The sequence below is a fragment of the Xiphophorus maculatus genome, chromosome 18 (assembly GCF_002775205.1).
Source record: "Xiphophorus maculatus strain JP 163 A chromosome 18, X_maculatus-5.0-male, whole genome shotgun sequence".
NCBI classification, from domain to species: Eukaryota; Metazoa; Chordata; class Actinopteri; order Cyprinodontiformes; family Poeciliidae; genus Xiphophorus; species Xiphophorus maculatus.
Window position 1 is genome coordinate 7,210,517 of NC_036460.1, and position 25,353 is coordinate 7,235,869.

At 36.8% G+C, this 25,353-nt stretch overlaps 2 protein-coding genes across 2 annotated transcripts; both read right to left on the reverse strand.

The window, feature by feature from the left end:
- Nucleotides 1-1,888: 1,888 nt before the first annotated feature.
- prcp (prolylcarboxypeptidase) lies at nt 1,889-16,844 on the reverse strand. Its single transcript, XM_005796889.3, has 9 exons — nt 16,371-16,844; nt 8,699-8,839; nt 8,164-8,265; nt 7,873-8,054; nt 7,547-7,704; nt 6,744-6,916; nt 4,273-4,440; nt 3,997-4,184; nt 1,889-2,724 (listed from the first exon to the last, which is right to left on the reverse strand). Exons 1-9 carry the CDS (start codon nt 16,551-16,553, stop codon nt 2,475-2,477), a joined length of 1,545 nt encoding a protein of 514 aa, XP_005796946.3. The 5' UTR covers nt 16,554-16,844; the 3' UTR covers nt 1,889-2,474.
- A 1,049-nt stretch (nt 16,845-17,893) lies between these two features.
- On the reverse strand, nt 17,894-23,216 carry rab30 (RAB30, member RAS oncogene family). Its single transcript, XM_005796836.2, has 5 exons — nt 23,065-23,216; nt 21,418-21,516; nt 21,249-21,332; nt 20,958-21,141; nt 17,894-20,389 (listed from the first exon to the last, which is right to left on the reverse strand). Exons 2-5 carry the CDS (start codon nt 21,508-21,510, stop codon nt 20,139-20,141), a joined length of 612 nt encoding a protein of 203 aa, XP_005796893.1. The 5' UTR covers nt 21,511-21,516; nt 23,065-23,216; the 3' UTR covers nt 17,894-20,138.
- Nucleotides 23,217-25,353: the final 2,137 nt, after the last annotated feature.

Here is a 25,353-nt window from a genome sequence, read left to right on the forward strand (position 1 = left end):
ATAGAAACAGAGACCACAGCTTAGGAGGTTTAATGCAGCTTGTACACTGAAAATATTCTGAATAAATTATTTTTTAGTTCTTTGCAGCATTAAACAATAACTAACGTTTTATGGGGAACATTACTTTGCAAATTAATATATTTCCCCAGTTGTACCTCGTCCTGCTTAAGAAATTTTACTAATTCAGCAGAACCAAATCCTAAAGAGGTGAGCGGGGACAATGTGAAGTGACATCCACAAGCTTAACCTCATCCTAATAGTGTGTGGTCTCCATCTGAGCAGGGACATACTCAAGAGCTTGAGCTCAAGCGAATACTAATAACACCTCTGATTGATGACGATTGTCAGGGAACTAAAAAAAAAAAAAAAAAAAGAGCTGCCAAATTAATGACCTCTCAAAGTCCTGAGAAACGTTTTTAGAAGGGCATTTCGTACTAGAGACCCCATCCTCCCCCATGTTTAGCTCTGTTTCTTTCCACTTAGGAAATTCATTTGAGGCTGTGACAAAACGCTTGAAATCTGTCTTTGTTTCTCCTTGTGAAAAAATAAACTGACATGCCAGACATTTTGCCCTCCATGGGTCATGTTTGTATCAGGAACTTTAGCTTTAGAAGGTTAAAAGTGTGAAGTGAAACAGTCAAAAATGAAAAAAACAAAAGTGATTTTAAACAGTCTCTGGGTACCTGCATCATCTCACTGCATCACTTTTAACCTTCCAACAACCCCTCTCAGTCTCCGCAGCACTGTTGGAAAGATATTAATATAACTAGCAGGAGGGGAAGGGGGGGCAACTAGAGTCTACAGGCTGTCCTGGTCCCACAATTTAGACTTTTAATAGCAGCTGGTGAATGAATGCGTGCCAAGGGGAATCCCACAGGTCGGTCCGCAGGGGTAAGGTCAGCAACCGTAACCGCAATAACCTCCCACCACTTGCTTTATTGGCCTCCTCCGATTGGGTTTTTATTAAATCTCAAGGATGTGCATTTGTTCTCGCTTGGTGGAAATTGAACTTTATGGCCTCATCTTTTTCATAAACATGACAAAAGAGGCTCCTCAGAAGGATAAAGTCACATCTCTATCAAAGGCTAATTAAAAGGAGATACAGTAACTTGCAAAAGTATTTATACTTAAAGGGTACGTGGTTTTTAACGTTCTAAAGTAATAATTTTAGAGTGGTGTGGCTTTCATTTGGTTTCACCCCCTTTTACACTGTCACCCCTAAGTAGAACCCAGTTAAAAAAACTGCCTTCAAAAGTTATGTATCTAGTAAATAGGAGTCCATCTGTGTTTGATATGTAAAGACATTATTTGCATAATAATTATTACAACTACAAACTAGTGACCAGGCCCGAAATCTGGGTGTAGTGATGGACTCAGACCTGAACCTTCAAAGACATATAAAGACAATTACAAAGTCAGCTTTTATCATCTGAGTAACATTTCTAGGATTAAAGGACTAATGTCCCAGTAAGATCTAGAGAAAGTCATCCATGTTTATCTTTAGTTGAATTGATTACTGCATTAGTGTCTTTACAGGTTGACCTAAAAAAAATAAAAAAATCAGACAGCTGCCTTGAATGACTTTGTAGTTGCAAGGACAATGATTTGAGTGAGGTGAATACAAATGGATAAGATAAACTTATATCTAAGAATATGCATATATTTTTTTCAGCTAATTGTCTTCCACTTTGTGTCAGTTTATCATGTGAAATCTTAATAAAATATATTGAGGTTTATGTTGGAGACATGAAACATGATAAAAATATGTAAAAGTTTAAATGGTACGAGTACAAGAAGGCCCTGTGTCTATGGTTTTGAAACAATTATTGATTTGTAGTTTGTACAAAGACATAAATTCAATGCAAATCTAAAACGGATGAATAAATTATTTTCTGGACAGCACAATTTCTTTATTGTTCTTGTTAGGGCAACAAAAGACTTCAATGCAAACAATTTCATTCATATTTAGTGCCAAAATTGTCTCTTGAGGCTCCCATAAGTACACTTAGAAAGAACAGATTACAGAATTACCCATGATGATAATAAAATGATAAATTGTCATTTTCTAATCAAAAATTTGATTTAAAAATCATAAATATGAATAACAACCCTGATTTCCGAAAAAGAAGACAAATATCATTATGTGGGAAGACGAGCCATATCTGCTTTTACTTTAAGAAAATAAATAAACTTAAAATGTGCCAGTTTTTACATCAAAATTTCAAAGATGATAGTTTGAATAGCTGGATAGAAAATGCATTTCTGTCAGCAGTTTTTTTTTTAACCAATACGTGTATCAAACCTTTTTTACAAATTATGGCATTAAAAATGGAGTATTTCTAACTAGATGAGAAAAGCTCAAACAACAAAAAACATACGTAGAAAAGGACAAACTTTGGCATTGTTCAATCAGAAAGCACCATGTGAAACTCCATGTCATGCAAGTTAAAGCTGAATCTTGCGCATCAATAAAATCATTTTATTGAATTTTTCCTGTCCTTGGACATAGTAAATCCAGTTCCAGTCGACTTTTGAGCTTGCCTGATCCACTTCTGAAAATACTTCAACTCTAAGGCCCTTGCAGCTCGGACAGAGGGTGGGTCGAGCTTGTTGCTGTAGCGGAGGTCCAAGTGGTGAGCCCCATCAGGAATCATAATGGAAACGAGAGATTGGCTTATGTTGGAGGTAACTCCACCAGCTGACCATGGATCAAGTCCGCCGTTGCTAGAAAATACATAAGATGCACATAAACACTGAGAATTGCTTGCAAAGCACAAAACCATATAAGAGCATTATAACATCTGTCCAGCAGATGTTATAATCTGCTATAATCTTCTTATAATCAGGCTCATGGTGAGGGCCTGTTGCTCTACCACTGGTACATTATAAATTGATGGTTTAAAGAATAAGAAAGGAATACTTGATTGAATGTGACTAAAGTATTGCTGTTCCTTATAGTAAACCAGGGTTGCCAAACTCCAGTCCTTCATAGCTACTATTTTGCAATTTCTTCTCCAACACAGCTGAATCTAACAAATATTTTAAATAGAAATCTGAGAGTCTCTGCAAGGAACCGTGAAATGGGTCATTTTTGGGTCTTTCAATAAGATAATGATTCATAAAATATGGACAGATTAATACAGAAATAGTTTTATTTCACACAAAAGTCACCAGTCTTTCAAAAATATTATAAAAATTGGTACTGGACAGTCTAATAAATTGTGGAACAAGTAACATTCAAGGATCCCTCTCCCTGTTTTCTCCAGGGATGGAAAAAGTTACAGGAGAAGACAAAAAGTCAGTGCTGGTAGCTTGGCAAAAATGAAAGCACCACACTAACACTATTAGGCAAAGCTAATGCTAAATAGCCAACTTAAATTCAGATTATCTGCCCTTGAAAGACTACAACCCTTAGCGGCAATTGAATTTTGACATTATAATTTAAATCTTTTATAATGCCTTTAATATTGCATTTATTTTTATATCTTCTTATCTGTCTATTTCATTCTATTCCTGCATGTTTTAAATAAAGTTATTGGGGAAAAAAAGAGACTGTGAGGAGAGGAAACAGAACTGCTGAGTAAACAGTCTTCACCCACTTCAAATTAAGAGCATGGATATAAACATCTTTTTGAAGATTTCTTAACAGTTGTTAACGGAAACATTAACACCCATGTCAAACTTTATTCAATTGAAAATTTACAAAACAGCCAAGTAGATTAGCGCATTAGAATTCATCTGGAAAAAAAATTAGGGGAAGCTAAGTGCACTAAACATTGTCAAAGTTATCAAAAGCATTGAACAAAGAATTAGCTCTTGTGTTAGCGCATTAGCAGAAGTGTCCCTACCACTGCTAAGTTGTTTCCTAGAGGTGTGAAGGGTTGTGCAATGTATGGACGGAACAATCTGATTAGTTTCAATTTACCTGTGGTAAAAGTTGTTTCCTCACCTAATAAACCCAATCACACTGAGCAATATTTACTTATAGTCTCATACCTGAAGATAATGTTGCTATGGGAACCAATCTTCTTTCCTCCGTAGACCGTCCCAGCCCAATCAGCTCGAGGCCTGACGCCAAGGAAGGAGTTACACTCATCGGAGAAGGCCTGGAAGCTCCACTCCTCTGGTTCAAACATGTCCTGGACTCCATCTGTGCACATGGGCATCACCATCTCTGTGCAGGCCTGGGGTGGATGGATGAAACATATGTTCGCTCTGAGAGGCAAACTCACCCACTGACACCCCGGAAAATCCCTAAGCTGTTTTACATACCTGGAAAAACCAGCCGAGGGCACCAAGGCTGCTGGTTGCTGTCTGAGAAGTGTTGAGGCAAGGAGCGTTTCCTGTGTAGTTGTAGTAGACCTTCGCTGCTTGGGCGACACCGTGCAGCAGCTGCTCATCAGATACGGTGGAGTCGAAACCAAGATACTTGCACACCACCTTCAAAAATCAGCATATTTAAATAGGTAGCTTCCTCACCTTGTCATGTTTTACCCTGATTTAAATTATATGTTATATTTATAAATGTTAATGTTGTAAGTTGATCTAGTTCTATTCCATAACAGTAAATAATCCAGGTCATGTCTCTAGTATTTTCATTAAAAATGGAGATAAATGGTCATAAAAATGTTTAAATGTTACATACCAGTATGTCATTTTATGAAAACTCTGCATTTGAGTTTAATTTTGTCCTGACCCTGTTTCTATTGAGGGCCACACTTCTGTTTCTTATTATTGAATGACAATAAGAGCTAACATAAATGGGGACTTTATTACTTTAGATATTCTTTAGGGTTCTATTCTAACTGTCTGGAGGAGTCCTTCATCCACTCTTGGTGTAATTTTGTAAGTCTGCCATTCACTGGGAGATTCTCCACTGTTTCATGTGTCATTAATTTGTAGATTTTGATCCTAAAGCCTTAAAAATAGCCTTTTAACCCTTTCTGGACTGATAGATGCCATCAATTTGCTTCAAACCAGATCTTTGAGGCAATCATAGTTTCTTCATAACTCAACAAAGGTGCAAAATACTATTTCCATGTATTACCAATGTTCGTAATCAAGTGAACAGATATTATTGTGAAAGAAAACTTAGTCAAAAATTAGTTGAGCATATTTTGCTTGCTTCTTTTAATCAGACAAAACCTGTTTCCATGCAAAGCTGTATTGGTTCCCTAACAGAACATACCACTGACAAGATGTGGAACAGTGTTCTGTTTTTACGGGACAATGAAACCAACGTAATGAGTTCTGTTCTTTATGCCTACAGAGGCTAAAAACTGCACCAAAGAGCCCCATTTCCTACCCAAAATAGTCAGGTGTGAAACGACTAAGACTATAAAAGGTACAAAACAGCGAAGGAGTGAAATGAAACCAAAACAACTGAGGTTTGTTCACAACAAAGTTTTGTCACCTTTTAAAAGTTCTGTGCGAGTGAAAAAATTCAGGCATCCAACTCTCTTAAATTTAAGTTCTTTACAAGACTAAAGAATGCTTTCTTGTGGGCCATTAAGTGTTTTTCCACGCATAAAGGTGGCGCCTGATTTGCATATGAAACTCCCTGGAATGAACTTGAATTTATTACTCTAACCTTGGCGTGAGAGGAAAAAAAAAACAAAAAAAACTCTCCATGTATTCAGACAGAACAAGTTAAATAATTCAAAAACGTAAAGGCTTAAATCTCGTTCCCGCTGTTTTGTTTGACTCGCTGATTTCTCTGCATTATTAGCGTGAATGATAAATATTTGCGTTTCAGCTCCTGTTTGATTTCACTGCGTGTTGTTATGGTTGCAGCGGCAGAATTGGCCGGCGCTGTTGTTCCGCACCTTTTGTGAGGCAGAAAAACTGGGCTCTCTTTATTTTTAGAGGTTGGAGGGGATCGGCATCAGAGTGGAGTTTGTTACCAAGGCTTTTGTTTATGGGCAGGGGAGGAGTTGGTGGTCGATGGCTGAGGAGGGCCACAGACATGTCCAACTAAAGATTTATACTGTGGAGAGAGGGTAAAAAAACACTGCAATAGCCCCAAAGCATCTTCTCCTTACTTTTCAGATAGGATTAGTTTTATACATTCATCTCTGCCAACAGATTTCCCTTCTCTAAGCCTTCAATACCCCGTTCTCACACTCACTCAGATAATCACATTAGCTTTGTCATTAAAAAAGCTCCTCTTTGCACCCGCTGCCTAAACCGCTTAAACCACCCATAGGGGTTGCATACATTAAGAGAAAGGAGCCAGAAAAACCTCAAAGTGACCATTTAGTGCTCATTTCACATGATGAAACATGATGCTTGCGGATCCATTCAATGGCTCAATAATAAATAACAGAAACATATCAGACTGGTGGAAAAATGAGGTTCCTGTGGGCAGCCCAGAGAGGAGAGGGGAGAACTTAGTATAAGAATGTGAAATGCCAAAAAGTATTGAAATAGACTGCACCCAAACAATGATGCAAAAATATTTGTTACTTCTTTTTTTCTACATTACATCCAGACATTTATTAGGATTTTATGTGATAGACCGGTACAAAGTAGAGAAAAAATAAAAATCGAAAAGTGAGGCCTGCATTTAAAATGGTAAAAGTCTTGTACTTGTACAGCGCATTATGAAATCCAGAGCACTTAATAAGTAAGAGAACTAAAGTCAAGGTGCAAAAAGACAGAAAAGAAATTAAACATAATATTCAGCCGAGCCAGGCGGGAGAACTACATATTTCCCACTATGTTTACTGGAGTCCTGTCTGTACCTGGATTGGCCAGCGAGGCAGCGGCTGGAGGAAATTGGCTTCATAAGGATAGTCCACCATGGCCAGATTCACCCAGGTCTCTTGAAGCCAGCTTTTAAAGCTCACAGCATCATTCTTGTTTTTCAGAGGGGTGCATAAACTGAACTCCTCTGACAGCCACTGAAGACCAGATCCTTGATGAAAGAAAAAAATAGTAATTCAGTTAAAAAATTTCCCAACAATGTGAAGCAAGATTTTTAATGTTATTCATTGTATGATTTTTCTTTTCTGTGGTACAAAAAGAAAAAAAAAAAAAAACTAACATAGCTTCCATTAGCTATCACAGTTTGAATGTCAGAAATGTGCCGCTACTCTAAATGTAAATGAAACATCCATTATCTTGTCAAATTAGGCTGTTCAGGAGAAAAGTAAATACTCATTTACTTTAAAATATTCACAGAAAAGCTGAGGCACATATTTGTGAGTTTGACGCAACAAAGACTCTTATGAAATACAAAAATCCTTTCTGTGCAAGGATCCCTTTTAGTTATTCACCATTTTTCCTAAGTCTCTGAATGATTTTTTTCTTTTAAAAACTATTTTTTATTATACTTTTCTGAAATCCTTTTTATTTTGTCCTTTTTAAGTTCATGTCATTTACAGCTTCTGTAAATATTCAAAATACACTTTAAAAAGTTACATCCTTTTATAGAAAAATGCTGTGGGATAAAATAAAAAGGCACTCCAATTCCTTTAGTGTAATACAAAACAATCTGACATGATGTGATTTATTTCCTACAGATAATCCAGCTCTTGTAACTCACCAGAGGAGGAGACATTATTTATGGCCTTCCAAGATCTCCTGATGTTTGCGTCACAGTTTTTGCCACTTTTGGCAAAGTCCTGCGTTACTATTTTATAAAAGTCTCCACATGGCACCATGTCAGGGAACTGCCATATTGGCGCAGATGCTGCCAAAGCCCTGAAAGCCAAGAACAAACAGAACTGAATCTATTTCTTGCTCAACACTTCACATCCATTTCCCTCCGGCATCTGTGGACAAGACAAGTCGTAAAGGTGGACTTCAAACATTTTTCTCAGATGTTTAAATATTAAAACATATGAGGCGATTTGTGCATGACAACCTTACCCAACAACAATATTTGGATATTTCATCCTGAACCAGGCGGAGAGCATCCCTCCATAGGAGCCTCCGATGGCGATGACAGGGCTGTTCTGAGCTCCCGGTACAATAGTCTTGATGTTTTGAATCAGCACAGCAAAATCTGCAAGGGCCTGCTCTGATGTCAGGTAATTCAGGTGTTTGACGTCCTGCATTCAGAGTGAAATGCTTTTAAATTAAGAATCATGCGCTGGTTATTTACATTAACTTTATAGATCTGTTTTTAGATGTAGACTGGTGACTTGGATCTTAACTCACACTGTACGAGTCTTGACCAAATGGCAAAGACTCTCCATAGTAACGATGTTCTGCGAAAACCAGCATGGCGCCCAGCTGTTCTGCAACTTCCCACATGAAGCCCTGAAAAACAGTTAAAGGTTTTACATGGGGCTGTGGTCCAAACTTTTTGCCCTGGTGGCAAACTGCTGGGAGGCCACAAAATTCATTAAATTAAGAATGCAAAAATTCATTTACTGTGAGCTTTTTTTCCTTTAAAGTTTTACCTGCTTAACAATAAACACTTCTTATGAAAACTGTACATCATTAATGATCCCACATATATAAAGGGTTTCAGGCAGTTGCCTTATTAAAAGAAATAAGGTAATTTCCAATTTTTAGGGGGTCATCAATTGTTTTCTGTTTTGTTGAGCAATTTTTTAAATCATTCTTGACTTGTGGTCAGGGGCTGAACAAATCATTTCAAGGGCCACAAATAGCCCCCCGGCCACACTTTGGACACCCCTGTTGTAAGGCTAAACAATATAAGTATGCAGTGGAACATCTTTATATTTACAGTGTTGTTGCAGAACCAGGTGATGTCTCCTTCGTTTCCGGTGTAGAACAAAATAGGTCCATTTGGCTGCTGCCAGTGGTTGTCAGCCACAAGGTATCTCTGTTTAAAAGTGCCGTCTTGGAGGAATCCAAAGTGATCAATCTGTGAAAGAGAATAACAGGTCAGTAACATGTTGACTGAAAGCAATACACATAATTTTCTTTACCCCGTGTTTCCACAAAAAAAATATAGGAAAGGTATTTTAAAAGTTTTTGCAAAACCTTATGATAAAAAAAAGAATTTTTGCTTTTCAAAATGGAATATCCTCAGAAAGAAAATAGCCACATAGTATTCTAGGAATAATAGTTATTTCGCTGTGCTACAAACTGGCACTGTGTGGCTGGAAAATACACAATACTGCTGCTTTCATAAAAAACTGAAGATTTAACAGGGTGTCCACATTTACACATGCCTGTATTTCCTTGAGTTTAACTGAGATTTACCAAGGCTAAGAGTTGAATTTACATCCCTAAAATGTCCTGAATAATTGAGAACTTTCAAGGTCTTAAATGCAAATTTTTGTCTCAGCCTTAATGCAACCTCAATGTATCATGGTCCTGTAATAACCCCAAAGTATCCTGCTCTACATCACTGCTCCTGATATAACAAAATGTTTCTATTCCCCCGCTCCAGAGGTGATAACAGAATACCATCTAATAAATATTTTGCCTTCTGGTTCAAGGCCAAAGTCATTACATGGACTAGTCATTGATTCCCCCTCCAAACATATATAGAATCTTTTACCTGCCAAAGAACAAAATATATTTACAATATATGTCAGTTTTGTGCCTAAACCTGCTACATATTTTTGCACTGTTATTACAAATTTTACTCTATCTTTCAAAAAAATGAGAGAAAGGAATTTGCCTTGGAAAAAAGAAAAAATAACTTTTTTTCCTTTTTTTGCAGTTTTCTTGCACCCTGCTTTTTTCGAGCAGGGTGGATGATAATAAGAGGACGAGTGAGTCAGATCATCATTATAATTTTCTTTTCTAGCAGAAAAAGGGTCTCTGTATTCAGAAGCATGAACTGATTACAAATTGTGAATCTTAACTCTGCAAATGGGCTGAGGATTTAGATGGCATTATGGAGGGCAATTTAACATCCAATTTAAATGCGACTAAAGGACCAGGCTCATGTTTACACTGAGCCTCTGTCTCATTTTGATCATCTGTGCACTGCTCAGAGGAATGTTTGAAACACAACCTGGATACTCCAATTATCTGTACAGCTCCCGTCACTAGAGTCCTGGCGGACAAGAGGATGGCGAGGAAACAGACACACTCAACGTAATTTATTAGTATTTGTGCTATATGAGTAGATTTTGATAACAGTTATTGAGCCTTTTAATAGTCTGCAGTACATTGCTAAAGCATTTATTAGTATGAATGCTGTAGGCACAACCACAGCAGTATTTCAAATAACAAAACTACTTTGTGCTACTTAAACCTTTCACCTTTTACCATATTCTGCTCATTCAGGACATTATGGTTATGTCTTTTGGTATTGACATCTGCAATGGTTAAAGAAATATTCAGCTTTTTGTGATCATCTTGGGTCCCACTGAAATGAATGAATGGAACTCCTAAGCTCATAATTTGTGAAAGATTCTACTAAAAACGTTGCGTTATTTTATGGTTAAATACTTCCACATGCTTTCAGCAAAAAATGCCATTCAAATATTAAAATGTAGTCATATCATTCAACTACTCCTGTTTGTTTCGGTTTTTTCGTATCTCTTACAGATTTAATAAAATCCGTCTTCAAGTTTTTGCTCACATTAAGGTCAGTCTTCTGTCTTCCAAACCAAATTCCAACTCTAGTTCCAATCCTCACTTGCCAAAATATTACATACCATGTCTTGTACACTATAGCCATATTTACTATGGTAAAATTCTTGCAACTACAGATGCTGGTATTTTACTGTAAACTATATAATATTTTTTAAAACAGTGTAACAGCTGCTAGGAAGGATCTATGATAACGCTTCTTTGTGCACTTAGGATCCAGCAGTCTGTCACTGAAGGAACTCCAGAGCTCAGCAACAGCTTCATGCTGTATAAATATTGGGGAAAAATAAAATAAGTTTAAGGGGTACACATACTTATACATGTCATCTTATTTATATATTATTATTCAGAAGAAATTTGAGCTTCCTTGACTCAGCAGCTAGGCTCATGTTCAAGTTCAGCTCCTTTTTTCCTTCTTTGATAGAGCCATGACATAAATGTTATGTATAACTTTAAGATCAGATAAGGAGAATCTTCTGGCCACACTTCTCAAATGTAAGCTGCTCTTAGGTCACAGCCCCGATTTTGGACTTTAGGGTAATTAGCACCAATTTGTAAAGAGAAATGCTGGAACCATTTTAAAAAAATGCCACATTAGTTCCACTTTCGTTGAGCTCTGAAATATCCTTTGACGAAACCTCAGGGATTCTCGGCCATCTTCTCCTTTCAACCATATTTTCCCAAGTTTTTTTCCTGAACAAAGGCTTAGCTTCATGGTGAAGACGACCCCATGAGGTTTCTCTGCGGTTCGGTCCCTGAAACAGCTTCCAGCACTTCATACAAATGTTTCTGTTTTGTTTTTACCCCCTTCTTTCGTCGCTCAGTACACTCCTTGGTAGAAACAAAGGAGGCAGGGTTTTTATGAGCCAGTGACAGCAAAAAGATTCTGGGGGCCTCAGTGTGCTCATTCAAGCCTCAATTCCTTCACTTGGCAGTGTTTTCGAGGGTGGGAGGGGACCATGAGACGGTTTAAAGGAAATGTTCTGCAGTTTGGCTACAGAGCCAACTGCTACTGGCCCAACATGCTGTAACATGTGGACAAAGAACTTCAGTTACTTATTTTATCAAGAATTTCTTACATTTCACATTCTTAATTATTTATAACTGTATTAGAAGGATTTTAAAGAGTTGCTGTTCAGCTTCAGGAATCAAAAGGTGAAAATACAGTACTGTGAAACAAAATTTCTTTTTAGTAAAACGTGGATCGAGATAAGAAAATAAAAACAAAACAAAAAACTAACAAAGAAAAAAAAAACCCTTTCTTTTTGGAGTTCAGTGCTTCAGCAAAAAATTACCCCCATACTCAGTATGCACAGCACACTACCTGTAAATCTGGTTTCATAACCCACCCAGAACTTAATAACTACTGCCACCTTGTGGCCAAAGCAAGTAACTCCCATTTCAGTTGAATTCAATAAATATTCAGCAGGAATGCGGAGCCTCAAGTATTAATATCTAGTAATTTTTTTGTTTTTGAATCACATTGGTTTTCTTATGTGACAGAACAAAACAATTTAGTGTATAATTGTAAAATGGAGATTTTACATTTTTAATAAGCTGACTAACAATCTGCAAAAATTTTGCTGTACGCATCTGCCAGGTTTGCACATCTAGAGACCAAAATAATTCATTGTTAAAGAGCTAAATCTCAGTCTGAATGGAGAATGTTAAGGGATAACAATGTTTAAGTCTTTCACTTTTTCAGTTTGATTTAGGTCTGGACTTTGACTGGGCCATTCAAACACAAACAGGTTTTGATTTAAACCAGGGTCCTGCCATCTGTGGTTCCAGAGTGACTCCTTTGGACATTTCACAATAGCTCTTAAGTTTGACTAAAAATGACAAAAACAAACTCCAGCTTATAAATATAGATATACAACAAACGTGACTTAACACTTTTTTTGTTTGAATAATTGTATTGAAATTTCACAACAGAATGACATTAAAAGTACAAATATGTCGTTCTAATTTTCGTCATTAGGTGGAAAATGTTTTTAACAAATAACATCTTGTGGAAGAAAATATATTCATCCTCTTTTTGCAAAAGTTTAAAGTTTTTTCTTTATTGTAAAACCTAAAAATAAAAATAAGATGGTGGTTCATAGGAAATAACAACAACCTTACATAATATATCTTTTCTAAAAGGTCATGTAAGACTTCTGGCTCTAAACAAGTTTTATTTAGCTGGACAGGGGGAAAAAATTACTCTCTTAATGGTAAAGGCTGCAAACTCAATCTAAACCATTGCACGCTAATTCTGGCTGTCTTTACGCTTTATTGTCATACTATTTGAGTTACTCTAAAATCCAAACAAAATATACTGATATGAGCAAATATGGACAAATGTATGTATTAAAACGAGTACTATTGCGAGGTACTATGAGTTTGAATATTTACTACGGCAAAAGATGCAAAATTTGTTTTCTACCCTACGGAGTCGCAAAGTGAACAGACAGACCACAAGTTGCAGCTAACTCCAGCAGTTAATTTAAGGTTGCTAAAGGACACCTTCAGTCATTGTCTGATGGCAGACTGCAGCCAAAAGGATTTCCTGATGACAATTGCTGGCGCTACGTTCATATCACTCGGGACTACAACGTGCGGAAAAAGCGCTATATCTTCGCTTCCAGATAACAGAAGACCTGACAGGTATTGAAAAGGGGGTTTATTTGTTGTACATTTGACAAAGAAGCATATAATTTCTCACTGATTGGCGAACAGGAGTTCACATGCGACGAGACAATAGGGGGATGGGGGTGTTAGGAGTGAGGAAATGGTCTTTATCTTCTTGTCAGCTCGGTTGATTAGACAGGATGCTGTGGGCAGGAACAGGTGTGGAGCATTGTCCACACATGTAAACATTGTTGAGAGCGGAGACTTATTATGACTGTGACTCACTATGTAGTATCAGCCACTGTGTCCATTATTTTCACAATTTTGCTTAATAAAACAAAAGTTGCAGTTTCTACATTTCTAAAAAAAACAAACAAAAAAAGAGTCTTCTATAAAAACATAAACCTGATATTTTTGCATAACTGTTTTAGTTGCTTAAAACAATGTTTCAGAACCTAACCAACTTGTGTGAGACTTGTGTTTTCACACCTGATGGTGAAAATGACTCGATTTGATTGGAGACCACACTGCATTGTGTTATTCAAACCTTTTGAAAAACTTGTCTACTGTTTTTCACCAAGAACATCTGAAGGAAATAACACAAAAATCTCAGAAAAAGACACCATGTGCAACCTCCATCTTCACGAAATGTAAAAAAAAAAAAAAAAAACCCTGGAGTAACGTCAAATTTTAGCAGTTGTAGGTTTTCTTTTTTGTCTTTGGTAAAAGACCATGAGTAATTTTGCCTGCTAGTGCTAGACATGCACATTTGTTTTTGGTTGTATTTACGTTGAATCCGATGCGCTATAGGACGTTTCCAGCTTTTGTATTGGTCTCCAGTCCGATTGGCCTTCACAGATGTATTTGGATCGCTCCAGAATTCACTTCAACCAAAACACGACCTACGTTTCTAGGCAGTCCAGAGTTCGCTTTTTGGTCCATTTCAGAGTTCGATTGCACATTCACACCTCCCCAATTGAACCTGACTTTCTAATCAGACAAACTAGAGTTCGGTTAAAGCAGACTAATCAGGGCTGGAATGTATCACTTGAGTTTTGCACATATAAATAATCTACAGCTGCATCAAGAAATTGTCTCATGACATAAATTGAGCTGGTTGTAATCATCTGACCAGAAACTAAACATTCAAATTTTCTTCCAATCAGTGACTGCATTATTAGAGCACATAGGACACAGTGACAACAGAGTTCTTAGGAGTGGAAGTTGTTACCGAGAGAAGACCAATAAAATGGGTTTCTATGAGATGTTAAGGTGGAGGACGATACTTAGAGACCATGCTGTATTTAATATCAGACTCATATTGGCTGCTTATTTATGTTGCTACGTCTAAATGTGGAGTGAGAAGGTGGCAAAAACAGGACATTGCTCTGTTTTTTGTTTTGCTTTTGGAATATTCCAATTCTGTATCTTATGCTGCATTAGCAGCTATTGGCAATCTTTTTGAAATCTCATAGCTAAATTAGGGATTTTCCAATTAATCCTAACAGAGATGTGACGTGACTGTAAAATCACATAAAACCACAAAACTATGATATTCTTACTTAACGGTATCAGACCTTGGAAATCTCAAAGTGATCAATGCCTTATACAAACCCTTAAGACAGACAACAACAGACAAAAACAACAAAAAAACACAGATAAAAAAATAAACAAATTAAAAACACAATAAGAAAATAAGCATTGATGACGTTTTAAATCGTTTCAGCTATAGGTGTCTTTATGTAAAAGAATGGGCGTTTTGTACGTTTACATTTGGACTGCACCCAGATGTTTCTTTTTTTGACTAAGAGCAGATGTGCCGCGTACCACCGCACACCGTCCGACATGCAATCTGAATCTCAGTGAAGTAACGATAAATAGAAAATGTGCAGGCTGAATGAAGATCTTTCAAACCCCCCTGAGAAGTAAATCGTTTCATATTCACTGGGCCCCGGAGACCTCTTTAGGCAGACAGCCAGGTAGGAGGGTTCCGGTGCTGCTGGCAGGAACAGAGCCAGTTGTGATGGCTTTCCCTTCACTACAGGAAGCCAGATGGAAACACCTATTGTCTTCAGTCACAACACATCCACTCCTATATGTCAGAGTGAAGTGGGAACTTTAGAAAGAGCAAGCTCTGTACTTTTTCTTTTTTTTTTTGTAAACAGTAAACAATGAAACCAAGAAGTGCAGTAGAAAATAGGATGAATTTGATTATCTAAAAATCAGAGCTCTTAACCAATGTCCATTTAGTTACATACTCCTTTGACCTAAATTTTCAGACTTTGATGGGATTCATTATAGCCTGAGGATATTTAAGCGCATGAAAAAAAATTGACAAACTGGATTTTATCTTCTGTGTGTTTCAGAAATTCTGGAGAAAAAAAAAACAACAACCTGAAATTGACTTTCAATTTGATAGCTGGGGTGATTTCAGGACAAACTATTCCTTAAACTTGTGAAATCTACACATTCTGTATGTTATACCTGTATTGTTTTCTAATATAAAGAATGATCATATCTATGCTTTTTTGCTCCTAAACTGAATCCAGTTTAAGAATAAGTCCAAGTTAAAAACCTGATCTAAGAGGGTTTAGCCATATAGCTCTGAAATTATCTCTTTTTATTAGGTGTGAGTATGCATACATGTTTTTAAATATCTAATTGACAAACAAATATGAACAAAAACAGTTTTCTTTATGTGGGCAAATATGAAATTAATTTTGTCAGCTGAATAAAAGTCAACACAAAAAGTGATGTATACAAATGTATGTTTTCTATTTTTGTGATTGAACTGCAAACTTTTTCTGAATTTGATTAACAAAAAAATGTAGTTCTGCGTTTCCCTTGACCTTTGTAGATATAGAAGCCTTGAACATTACAGTGTAAACAAAGAAATCCACTGTTTTATTTTGCAAGATTGGGTCATATCTTTTTTCTTTTTGTTATACTGGGAATATTCTAATCTGGGGGAATAATGTGGGGTTATTACCAGATATGCTTATGAAAGAGCACATGTATGTAAGTTTCCTACATATAGGCATCATTGTATCTCCCTACTGAAACTAATAAAAAAAAAGCTAAAGGAGAAGTGAAAGAGAAAGAATTAAAAGCGGAAGACAGGAGCAAAAGAATAAACTTCAGTGGTCTATTATTTTAAAGGTCACGTCCAGCAAGAATAAATAAGAAAATAAATATTTTAAACAAACAAACAAAAAAAAAACACCACTCACCTTTTGATCGAAGTACAATGTTTTATAGCTGATGGGGGGCTCCGTGGTGTAACGTAACCCTCCAAGCCTGGTGAAAAGTTGTGACTTTAGAGAGGTCACGTGCAAGCATGCCAAACTCAACGTTATGATGCCGGCAGCTGCAATTGTGTCCAAATTCCTCCCTCCGGCCATCATTCTGCTCATGTGTAAATCACAGCCCTCTGTGTGCTGATCTTCTACGTGGTCAACACTGCCGCATGATCTGTGCAGCGATTGCAATAAGTATACTGTACTTCTCCCGTAGAAGGCAGGAAGTGAGATTCTCCCTGTCAGCAGGTCCGGAGAGGTGTTGCCATTCAAACCAGTGTCAACTTAGCACGAGAGCAGCGGCTGAAGTCCGCTTCTGAAGAGCGGACACCAGGTGCCAGAGTCTCCGGAAGTATTTAACTAACACAGCTTTGTAAGCTACCGGGGATGTAAACACACAGCAGATGGCTCCTATCATAAATAGACAAGAATGAGCGTACGCCGCATGAGCGTCAGCGACGTACGTCAAGTTTGCAACCATCTTGTGAGGGGCAACTTTTAGTTCAACCATAAAAAAACTAGAAAATATTTCTGTTCTAGCAGTTGTGTGACTGGGTGGCCTGTTGTGATGGACCTCTTTTTTTTTTACACAAGATATTTCATGAATGAATAGATATACAAGAACAAATAAACAATAACAAAAAACTCTTCACTTTCTGTTTTTAACATGCTGAGTCGAAATTGACATGGATAACAATGCAAGTTCTAAATATACATTGCATATTATTATTCTAATAAAATATTAGAGTATTGAATATTATTTTCAGATATAACAAACACTGATCCAAATAGTTTCTCAGAACTATAATTGCAGACACCTGAAATAACATCCATTAAGCAACGGATTTTGACAAACTAAAAATAGTTTTGTTTTTTCTATGACTTAAATAAGGGTAAGCTTAGGAGCATTTAAGCATACTGTTAAATTTTGGTTTTAAGATGTTCATTAAAAACGGTCAATTAAAACTATTTGAAAATAAACTTCTGCATTTATTTTTCTGGAAACCAAGAGATTTAAAAGTGCCACTCACAAAATGGCCGACGAGTCTTCAGACTGACGAGGACACGGCAACGCCTCGTCTGCTGTCATGCAATGGTTGATGGGAGTGTGAGTTTTATTTAAGAAAGATGCAACAAATTCCAAAGTTGATTCAGCAATGCTCAAAATCTGGAATTATGATATTTAATAATAGAGCCCTACACATTTTTTTCATTTCAATGTTACTTACTACCCCCAGATTACATTTAATAGAGTTGTCAGTTCATTTCTAACCAATTTTATAAAGCAGGACAAACTCACGTCAACTCCGGAGGCCTGCAAATTTAGTATGACTATATCTTTTGCTTTGTCTTTCTTTTTTGGTAAAAAGTACAGAGAGTGAATTGTTTGTTTAAAATATTTTTTAAAAACTAAGAAAATCTGGCCATTACAAGCAAAAATAATAACAGAGGACAAATTGTCAATAATTAGTGTAGCTGTTTAATGATATACACAGTAATTTAGGGATTATTTTTGTACACAAAAGGAAAAAACACAACAATTCAAACAGCCTTTCAGATGTAAATCCCATTGAAGTTGACAGGAAGATGTAAAGAATTAAGCACAAGTATCTCCTCTTAAACCTAAAGCACAAGAAATAACATAACTCTGGCACTTCTAGCAAATGAGAAAAAAACTGAAGGTACAAAATCATACAATAAAAGTGCCAAGATGTACTATAGTAATAAATCTGTACAAGAAAACACTAAGTGTTACAGTTAAAAAAAAAGAACTAAGTGTGCAGTATATGGCATTGTGCAATACAGCAGCCTGTAGTTATGGCAAATGAATAAAAGATCATTTTAGACACTACCATGCTGACAACAAAATAAATTCACAGAAAGCATTGTATGAAATACAACAAGTTATATAAAATTACATGGACACAGCCCCTTGAAACTATTTCATGACCAGCACTGACAAATGCAGGAATATTCACGTGTATGTTAAAGAAAACAGCTGACAATCATAAAGAAAAATCTACTGATATTTTACTGATAAAAGGCTTTCCAACTGTTTCAAACTAAATCAGCAATCACTAAAACTGCCAATGTACTAAAAAAATATTAATAGCAATGCACAATACTGTAGGTTTTATATGTGGTTCAGTTTTTATGACATAAAAACATGTTCTAGCAGCAAGTAAAAAGTCAAATTTGGGGGAAAAAAATGCTTCACAGTATGTAATGACAGGTGCAAAAAAATGATTTAAAAATGACAAAGCTGTCATGTGATGTGATTCTCAGAGCAGAGGGAAAATAAACATCCAACAGATTTTATGTTACATTTTCAGCCTGTTCAACCGTAGTAATCTCCAAAATGTAGTGCTTGTAAACATGTTACTGATAACTAATAAACCCCAATGTTCACTAAAATTGTCATCCGATTTGTAACAATATACCTGGCAAAACTTTTTGCTCTCGTAATACTGCTGGTGAATACTGATGTCGGATGAGAAATGAATCCCAAAGGCCAAACTGGAAAGTCCTGCTGTTTCTAAGCCCTACCCAGATCACCCACATCATCAGTCAAACATAAGTGCATCTGAAGAAATTGGGTTATGATAAAAAAAAAAAAAAATGAACTAATTGAGTTAAGTGAAACCTTTAAAATGTTATAAATTCATTACACACAGAGCAATATATTTCTAAAAGGGATTTTGAATGTAGAAATGTTTTTTCATTGGAAGTTTTTCATTGGAAATACAACTGATGTGGCAGGTATCATGCAGAGTCGGAGTCACCTTCTAAAAGGAGGGTAAGATACCAAAAGGCATTGTTAAAGAAGCTGGCTGTTCACAGACTGCTGACGTATCCTGGAAATGTACGACAACAGTGGCATTAATTGTGTAAGCCACTCCTGAACCAGAGATGATGTCAGATGTGTCGGAGGTGCCTTACCTAAGGAGAAAAAACGTCTGTCGTCTTTTCAGATGAAAGTAAAATTTGTATTTCATTTGGATGCAGGAAGAGTGGAGAAGAACAAAATCCAAGTTGCTTAAGGTCTGGTGTGAAGTTTCCACAGTGAGTAAATTTTTGGGGAATCGAATCATCCGCTGGTGTTGGAGCACAGTTTATTCTGAAGTCCACAGTCACCTACCATGGAAGAGCACTTCACTCTTCCTTCTGCTGACAATGTTGACTTCCGTTTCCAGCAGATCTTGACACCTGCCCACACTGCCAAAACTTCCAATCTCTGCATTAATGACCATGGTATATATATACTGAATTAAAAAACAAACAGGCCTGTGTAAAACCTCATTTAGTACTGTCCGAGTACTGTCAAGAGAAAGATGAAAAGCTCCAGAAGTAAATAACTGCAACCAAAATATATCACTCTGTTCATAATGAATCCACATAATGTGTAAATTTCACTTCTTAAATTGAATTAGTGATTTAAATTAACGTCTTGATGATATTTTAATGGATTGATGTGCACCTGTTCATCCTGATCCAGTGAGGATACTGGCTTTAATGATAGCACTTTTAAAAACTAAAATCAACTAGCTCCTTTGTACTGCGTATAAAAGGCATGGGAAAAACATGACCAAACTAAGTGTTGGCTTTATGCCATCTTAGCAGGACGGAGGCATTGGGGCTCAGCCATCTACGCTCTACAGTCAATGGCTACCGAGTTACCGCAGCCGGGCAGCTGAGCTCCCTTTAATTGAGGCTGCAGCAGTTCAAATAACTGATGGTTTTACCCTCACCGGGCATTGGGGCAGTGTCATTGTTGTCGAGCTTGTTCTGCTTGGCTTCTCGAATGAGTTCGCACGCCAGGTCAAGGAAGAGTTTCTCGACGTTGTCGGACTCTTTGGCCGACGTCTCCAGATAGAGCATGCTCTGAGCCTGAGCGAAGTCTTCGGCCCTCTGCCTGAGAACCTCTCTCTTGTCTGCCAGATCTATTTTATTACCTAAAAGAGAACGGGCAAAACAAATCAGCCAACTAACGTCACATGCATTGGGAAATGTTATTCTGAGCGCCACTCTGACAGAGCAGAGTGTAACGAAACAGATGGGCGTGGAGGTGTATGTGTGTGCCTGCATGTGGGGGATGAATTTCAACAAAGGCTCTGAGTGGGAGTGCTTTATCCCAGAAAATTTGTCTTTTTTTTGACTGACATTTTATAGAAATCACCAAACAAGACAAGGAATTTGTTTGGTGCTATTGGAGATTCCATTGTTTCATACCTTGTGGGCCATTTACTTCTGACCATGTATCAATTCGTTACTACTAATTGAGTATTTTGTACCTGCATTGGCAAGTAGTTCTGTAAGTCATTTTCTATAATATATTCATGATCTATTGAAAGAAGATCCAAAGGGAGGATCCTTACAGTTAATTTGGTTAGCGCAGAGAACCTAATATTGTAATATTTGACAAGATTCAACAAACCCAAAAGGAAATCAACACCAAAATAGCATTACAGCCCATATCATGTTATGTTCAGAAAATAATAGAAGAAAGCACGACTTTCTTACCGACTAATATAGTCACCACTTGGTTGTTGGCATACTGCTCAATCTCCTTCAGCCACTCTGGAAGGCACCGAAAGGAGTCCTCACAGGTAATGTCATATGTGAGGATAAGGGCGTTGGCACTACGGTAGTAACTCTGAGTAATGGAGCGAAATCTCTCCTGTCCAGCTGTATCCCATATCTGCAACTGTAAAACAAAGCAAATGACACATGCAATTATCTGGCTATTTAAAAGTAAATCATTAGCAGAGCATTCTTCTCCACTTTGTAAACCTCTCTGTGGTTTGGGTGTACCTTGACCTTCTCCCCATTGATTTCCACAGTTTTAATCATGAAATCCACTCCAATAGTAGCCCCTTGTCCAGGTGGGAAAAGCCCCTACAATTTAAGTAGAAATTTAGAATTAAAAACTCTGACATTCGTGTGTTTGATAAGAATGACAACATATTGGCAAAACACAGACCTGAGTAAAGCGCCGGACGAGACATGTCTTTCCAACTCCAGCATTTCCTATGAGAACTATTTTGAACAGGTAGTCATAATCTTCCATGCTCATAATAACCTGTAAAGAAATTTTTGAATTCAAAATGACAAAATTGCTCAAAATTGCTTTTAATTACCTAAAACTGTCAGGTGTTACAAGGTTACAATACACATTCAGTGCTCCAATTTTATTTTATTGAAACACATTGAAAAATACCTGGTAAACAATACAAGTTTGTTTTAACCGCAAATGAGGTAGTGGCCTAAATTATAAATGAAAAATTAGCTCATTGCTGATCAAACTACAGGTAAACTGAACTAAAAAAATCTGATCCTTTAGTCTTTCATTTCTTACATTAAAAAAAAACAACATTCACTCCAGGTTATATTGCAATCCTGTTTTGAGCCACTTTGCAAAAATAAACTGCACAGTTGTATTTTGCTTTGACAAAAATCACAAAGTTTTGAGGTCAGTTAAGGGCAAATTAAAAATACAACTTAAACCACAAATATATAAGTTTTAGGAGTCCTTGTACTACAAAAATAAAATGCCCAAATGGCTAATTAAATGTAAATGAGATAGATGGAAAAGTTCGGCCAGCTACAATCACCAAAAATCAGGAGCAATCAATTGGCCGGCCAATCAATCGGTGCACCACTATACACCACTGTTATGAATGAAGTGCCTTTCGTAAATGTTCATGGTCCTTGAACTTTTACACATTTCGTCATATTGTAACCACAAACTTTAATGTGTTTTATTGGAATTTTTAAGTAATAGTTCAAGGCCAAGTAGTGTATAATGGATAATTGGTTTTCCAAATGCTTTACCTACACGGATCTAAAGAGGTGTGGCATGCAATTGTGATCGTGATGTGTGATTGTAGTGGTTATACTTGTAGAACAAGCATTTGCTAAATTAGAGCTCTGAGTGATCCAAATTTATCAATATTGGCAAAAATTGATTAACAGGCATAACAGCAATAACGGTTTGTAACATTTATGGACAGAATTTCTAGGAGTAGTCAAGTGAGGAGTTATAAATGTTGGGTATTGGCCCAAGCTTCCATATTGATGCATTACTAATATTTATAATGCGTGTGCGTAAAAGCAATATTTAATAAACATTAATAGAAATGTTGGGGGGGGGGACACGGTTACATCTATTCTGCTCTGTGGGGAGTCGTGCCTGCAAATCAAATCCGTCACAAATGCATTTCAGGCAGACAAACTGCTTGTTGCTTGCTCACACGAACCTATGTTAATGTCCTCCGCCGTAGTTTTTTTTTTTTTTTACATTAAATTAACAGCTTAAGCTTCCAAGTAGAATGCACCTCTTTACCCTGTCGTGGAGTTTATTAATCCTTTACCCATGTTAAATCCAAACACCGTGGCCCGCGGTTCATGTTTAATCTGATTTAATATTCTAATCCCTGTCAAAAATGATTTATCTTCAAGCTAACTTGATACCTAGTAGAGCGAAGCTAGCAACAGTAGCTAATAGCGAGGCTACCTTGCGATTCTAGCCATTTTCGCAGCTTCTGCAGATGCAGGAGGGAAGGAAAAATCACAGTCAGAGCACTGCATCAACGCAAAAAAAACACCCCCAAAAACTGTTTGCACTTACCAATAATCACGGGGATAGCCCCGGACTTATAACTACTTGGTATGCATAGGTTCGGCTCTTCAAATAGGCAAAGCAGCCGCTGCTGGGCAGGGCATAATTCCCCCGGCTGAGAGCTGTGTGTCCTAGGCAGCTCAGTAGCAGCAGCCTCTCTGATCAAGGAGGAGGGAGGAGGAAAGTGCACACTCAATGATGTCATTAGCTTTACAGCCACTCGTGGACTGCTAATCAGCCAAGTTCAACACCACTGTATTTAATAAACTGTTTTTTTTTTTTGTTTAAAACACTGTTTATGTTTTAAGTTTGATATATTACAAAAAGACATACCCAGTCAGAAGCTACCAACACTTATGTAAGTGAAAGTTAGCTGTTAGCTCACAAAAATGGTTTAGTCTTCTTGTCTTTGTTGCTAGGAGACATCTAAAAACCGTACGTGAGCGCGTCCGCCATGTTATGAGTGGCATGTTCGCCGTGCAATAAACACTTTCTTAAAGTTATAGAATATCTAAATTTTATTATTAATTGTGTTCACCGACACTGATAATTGAACAATTTAAGAAATTCAAAATTTTAAATTCTGTTTTTATTACATAATTATTCATTATCAAGGAGTATCCACTGCTTTAGAATGGATTTTCGGTTATATTGTATGAACATAATGAATGATGATATTCTACATTTTATTTTTACTGCACTTTTCATTATTCGTTATCACACAGACATTTACCAATAACATTTACAGCCACCAGATTTTCATGCTTTCCTATCAAAAATTAAGTGATAAAATAAAAACAAAACAGAAACAAAACTGCCACTCAACGTCGCAGCTGCCGCAACAGAACCCATTGTAGGTGGAACCTAAACCGCCCTCATTTGCTGTGCCCGGACTCTTCTTTCGCTTGCACACATGTCCTTGACTTCCTACGGAGAGGTGGTAGATGAATTCAAGGACTGCACAGACTATAGATCACAATATGCCTAAACAAATTAATTTAAACATTATCACTAAACCTGCGGCAGGCTGAACCAAGACAAAAATGAGTACCGTATTTTAAACTCCACCCAGAGATTTGGAACGAAAGGAGTCATGTATATTCAAGGAAAGAAAGTAATCCTACTCCGTTACACATACCTTAGATCGTAATACATCTTTTCTTATATCTCAGCTGTGTCTTTGATCTTATAATTGTGTTATTGTTACTCTTATTGTAACACTTTTTGATATTTTGTGTGAGCCTTCTGGTACTGATGATGTTGTTACACATGACTTTCTCCAATGAGGAACAAGAAAAAGTATTTCTAATTCTAAACTCGTGTTATTTACTTATTTGTAAGTCTTTGGATAATAGCATCTGCCAAATGCTTTAACATTATTATGCATTTATGTAGCTTTTTTTCAGTGCAAAACTGCAGGCAAAGACTGCAAATGATAAGCAAAGGTTGGTTGAGCAATGCATCATGCATTATATTAAGGCGACATTTGGGTGCTATTTGGAGTCAAACCTTATCTTTATTTACTTTTCACAACACACAGTCGGAGATTTTTTGATCATTTAATCTGCAATAACCAAGTGTTCCTCTGTGAATATTTAATCATGATGTTTCAATGACCTTAGCAGTGGTGTCCAAACATTTTGGGCCAATAAATAAAAATCTAAAACCATAAACAAAATTACAGCGTATTTTTTCAGAGCTCAACAGTAAACTAAGCAAACAGTAATTCTAATTAAACAAGTAAAGAAATCCGAGTTTTTTGTAGGGAATGGACGTTTAAATCACTGTAGATTCTAAAGTTAAAGTTTTAAAAAAATTATTAATAAAAAGACATCTAGTTTGCAAATTCGTTTGGGTTTGGATGAAAAGATTACTCTCAGCAATAAGAACAGGATCTGGGTCACTCCGTCTAAAAAATGCCAGCAACTAGGTTTGATAAATTAATTAAAATCAGATTAGGGTTCTCCAAGTATGTTTCTAAGTAGTAGTCTATGAAATTAAGGGAAAGTGTCATTTTTAATTTGTCAGTAATAACTGTGCTCTAAGTAAAGAATAAAAAAAGTCTCCAATCTGCATCAACCATATTTTCCAATGGTCCACAGAGGAACAATTGAAGGTGCGCCAAATGGCTCCAAGGACAGTCCTGCCTTAGAATTTACACTAATTAGTTCATATAAAGCCAAATTTACAAATAAAAATAACTTGAATAATAAGTGTTAATAACAAACTTATAAGAGAAGCAAATCCAGGAAGCCACATGGTCTGCCATCACACAAGTGCTTTAAGTTTGCAAACAGT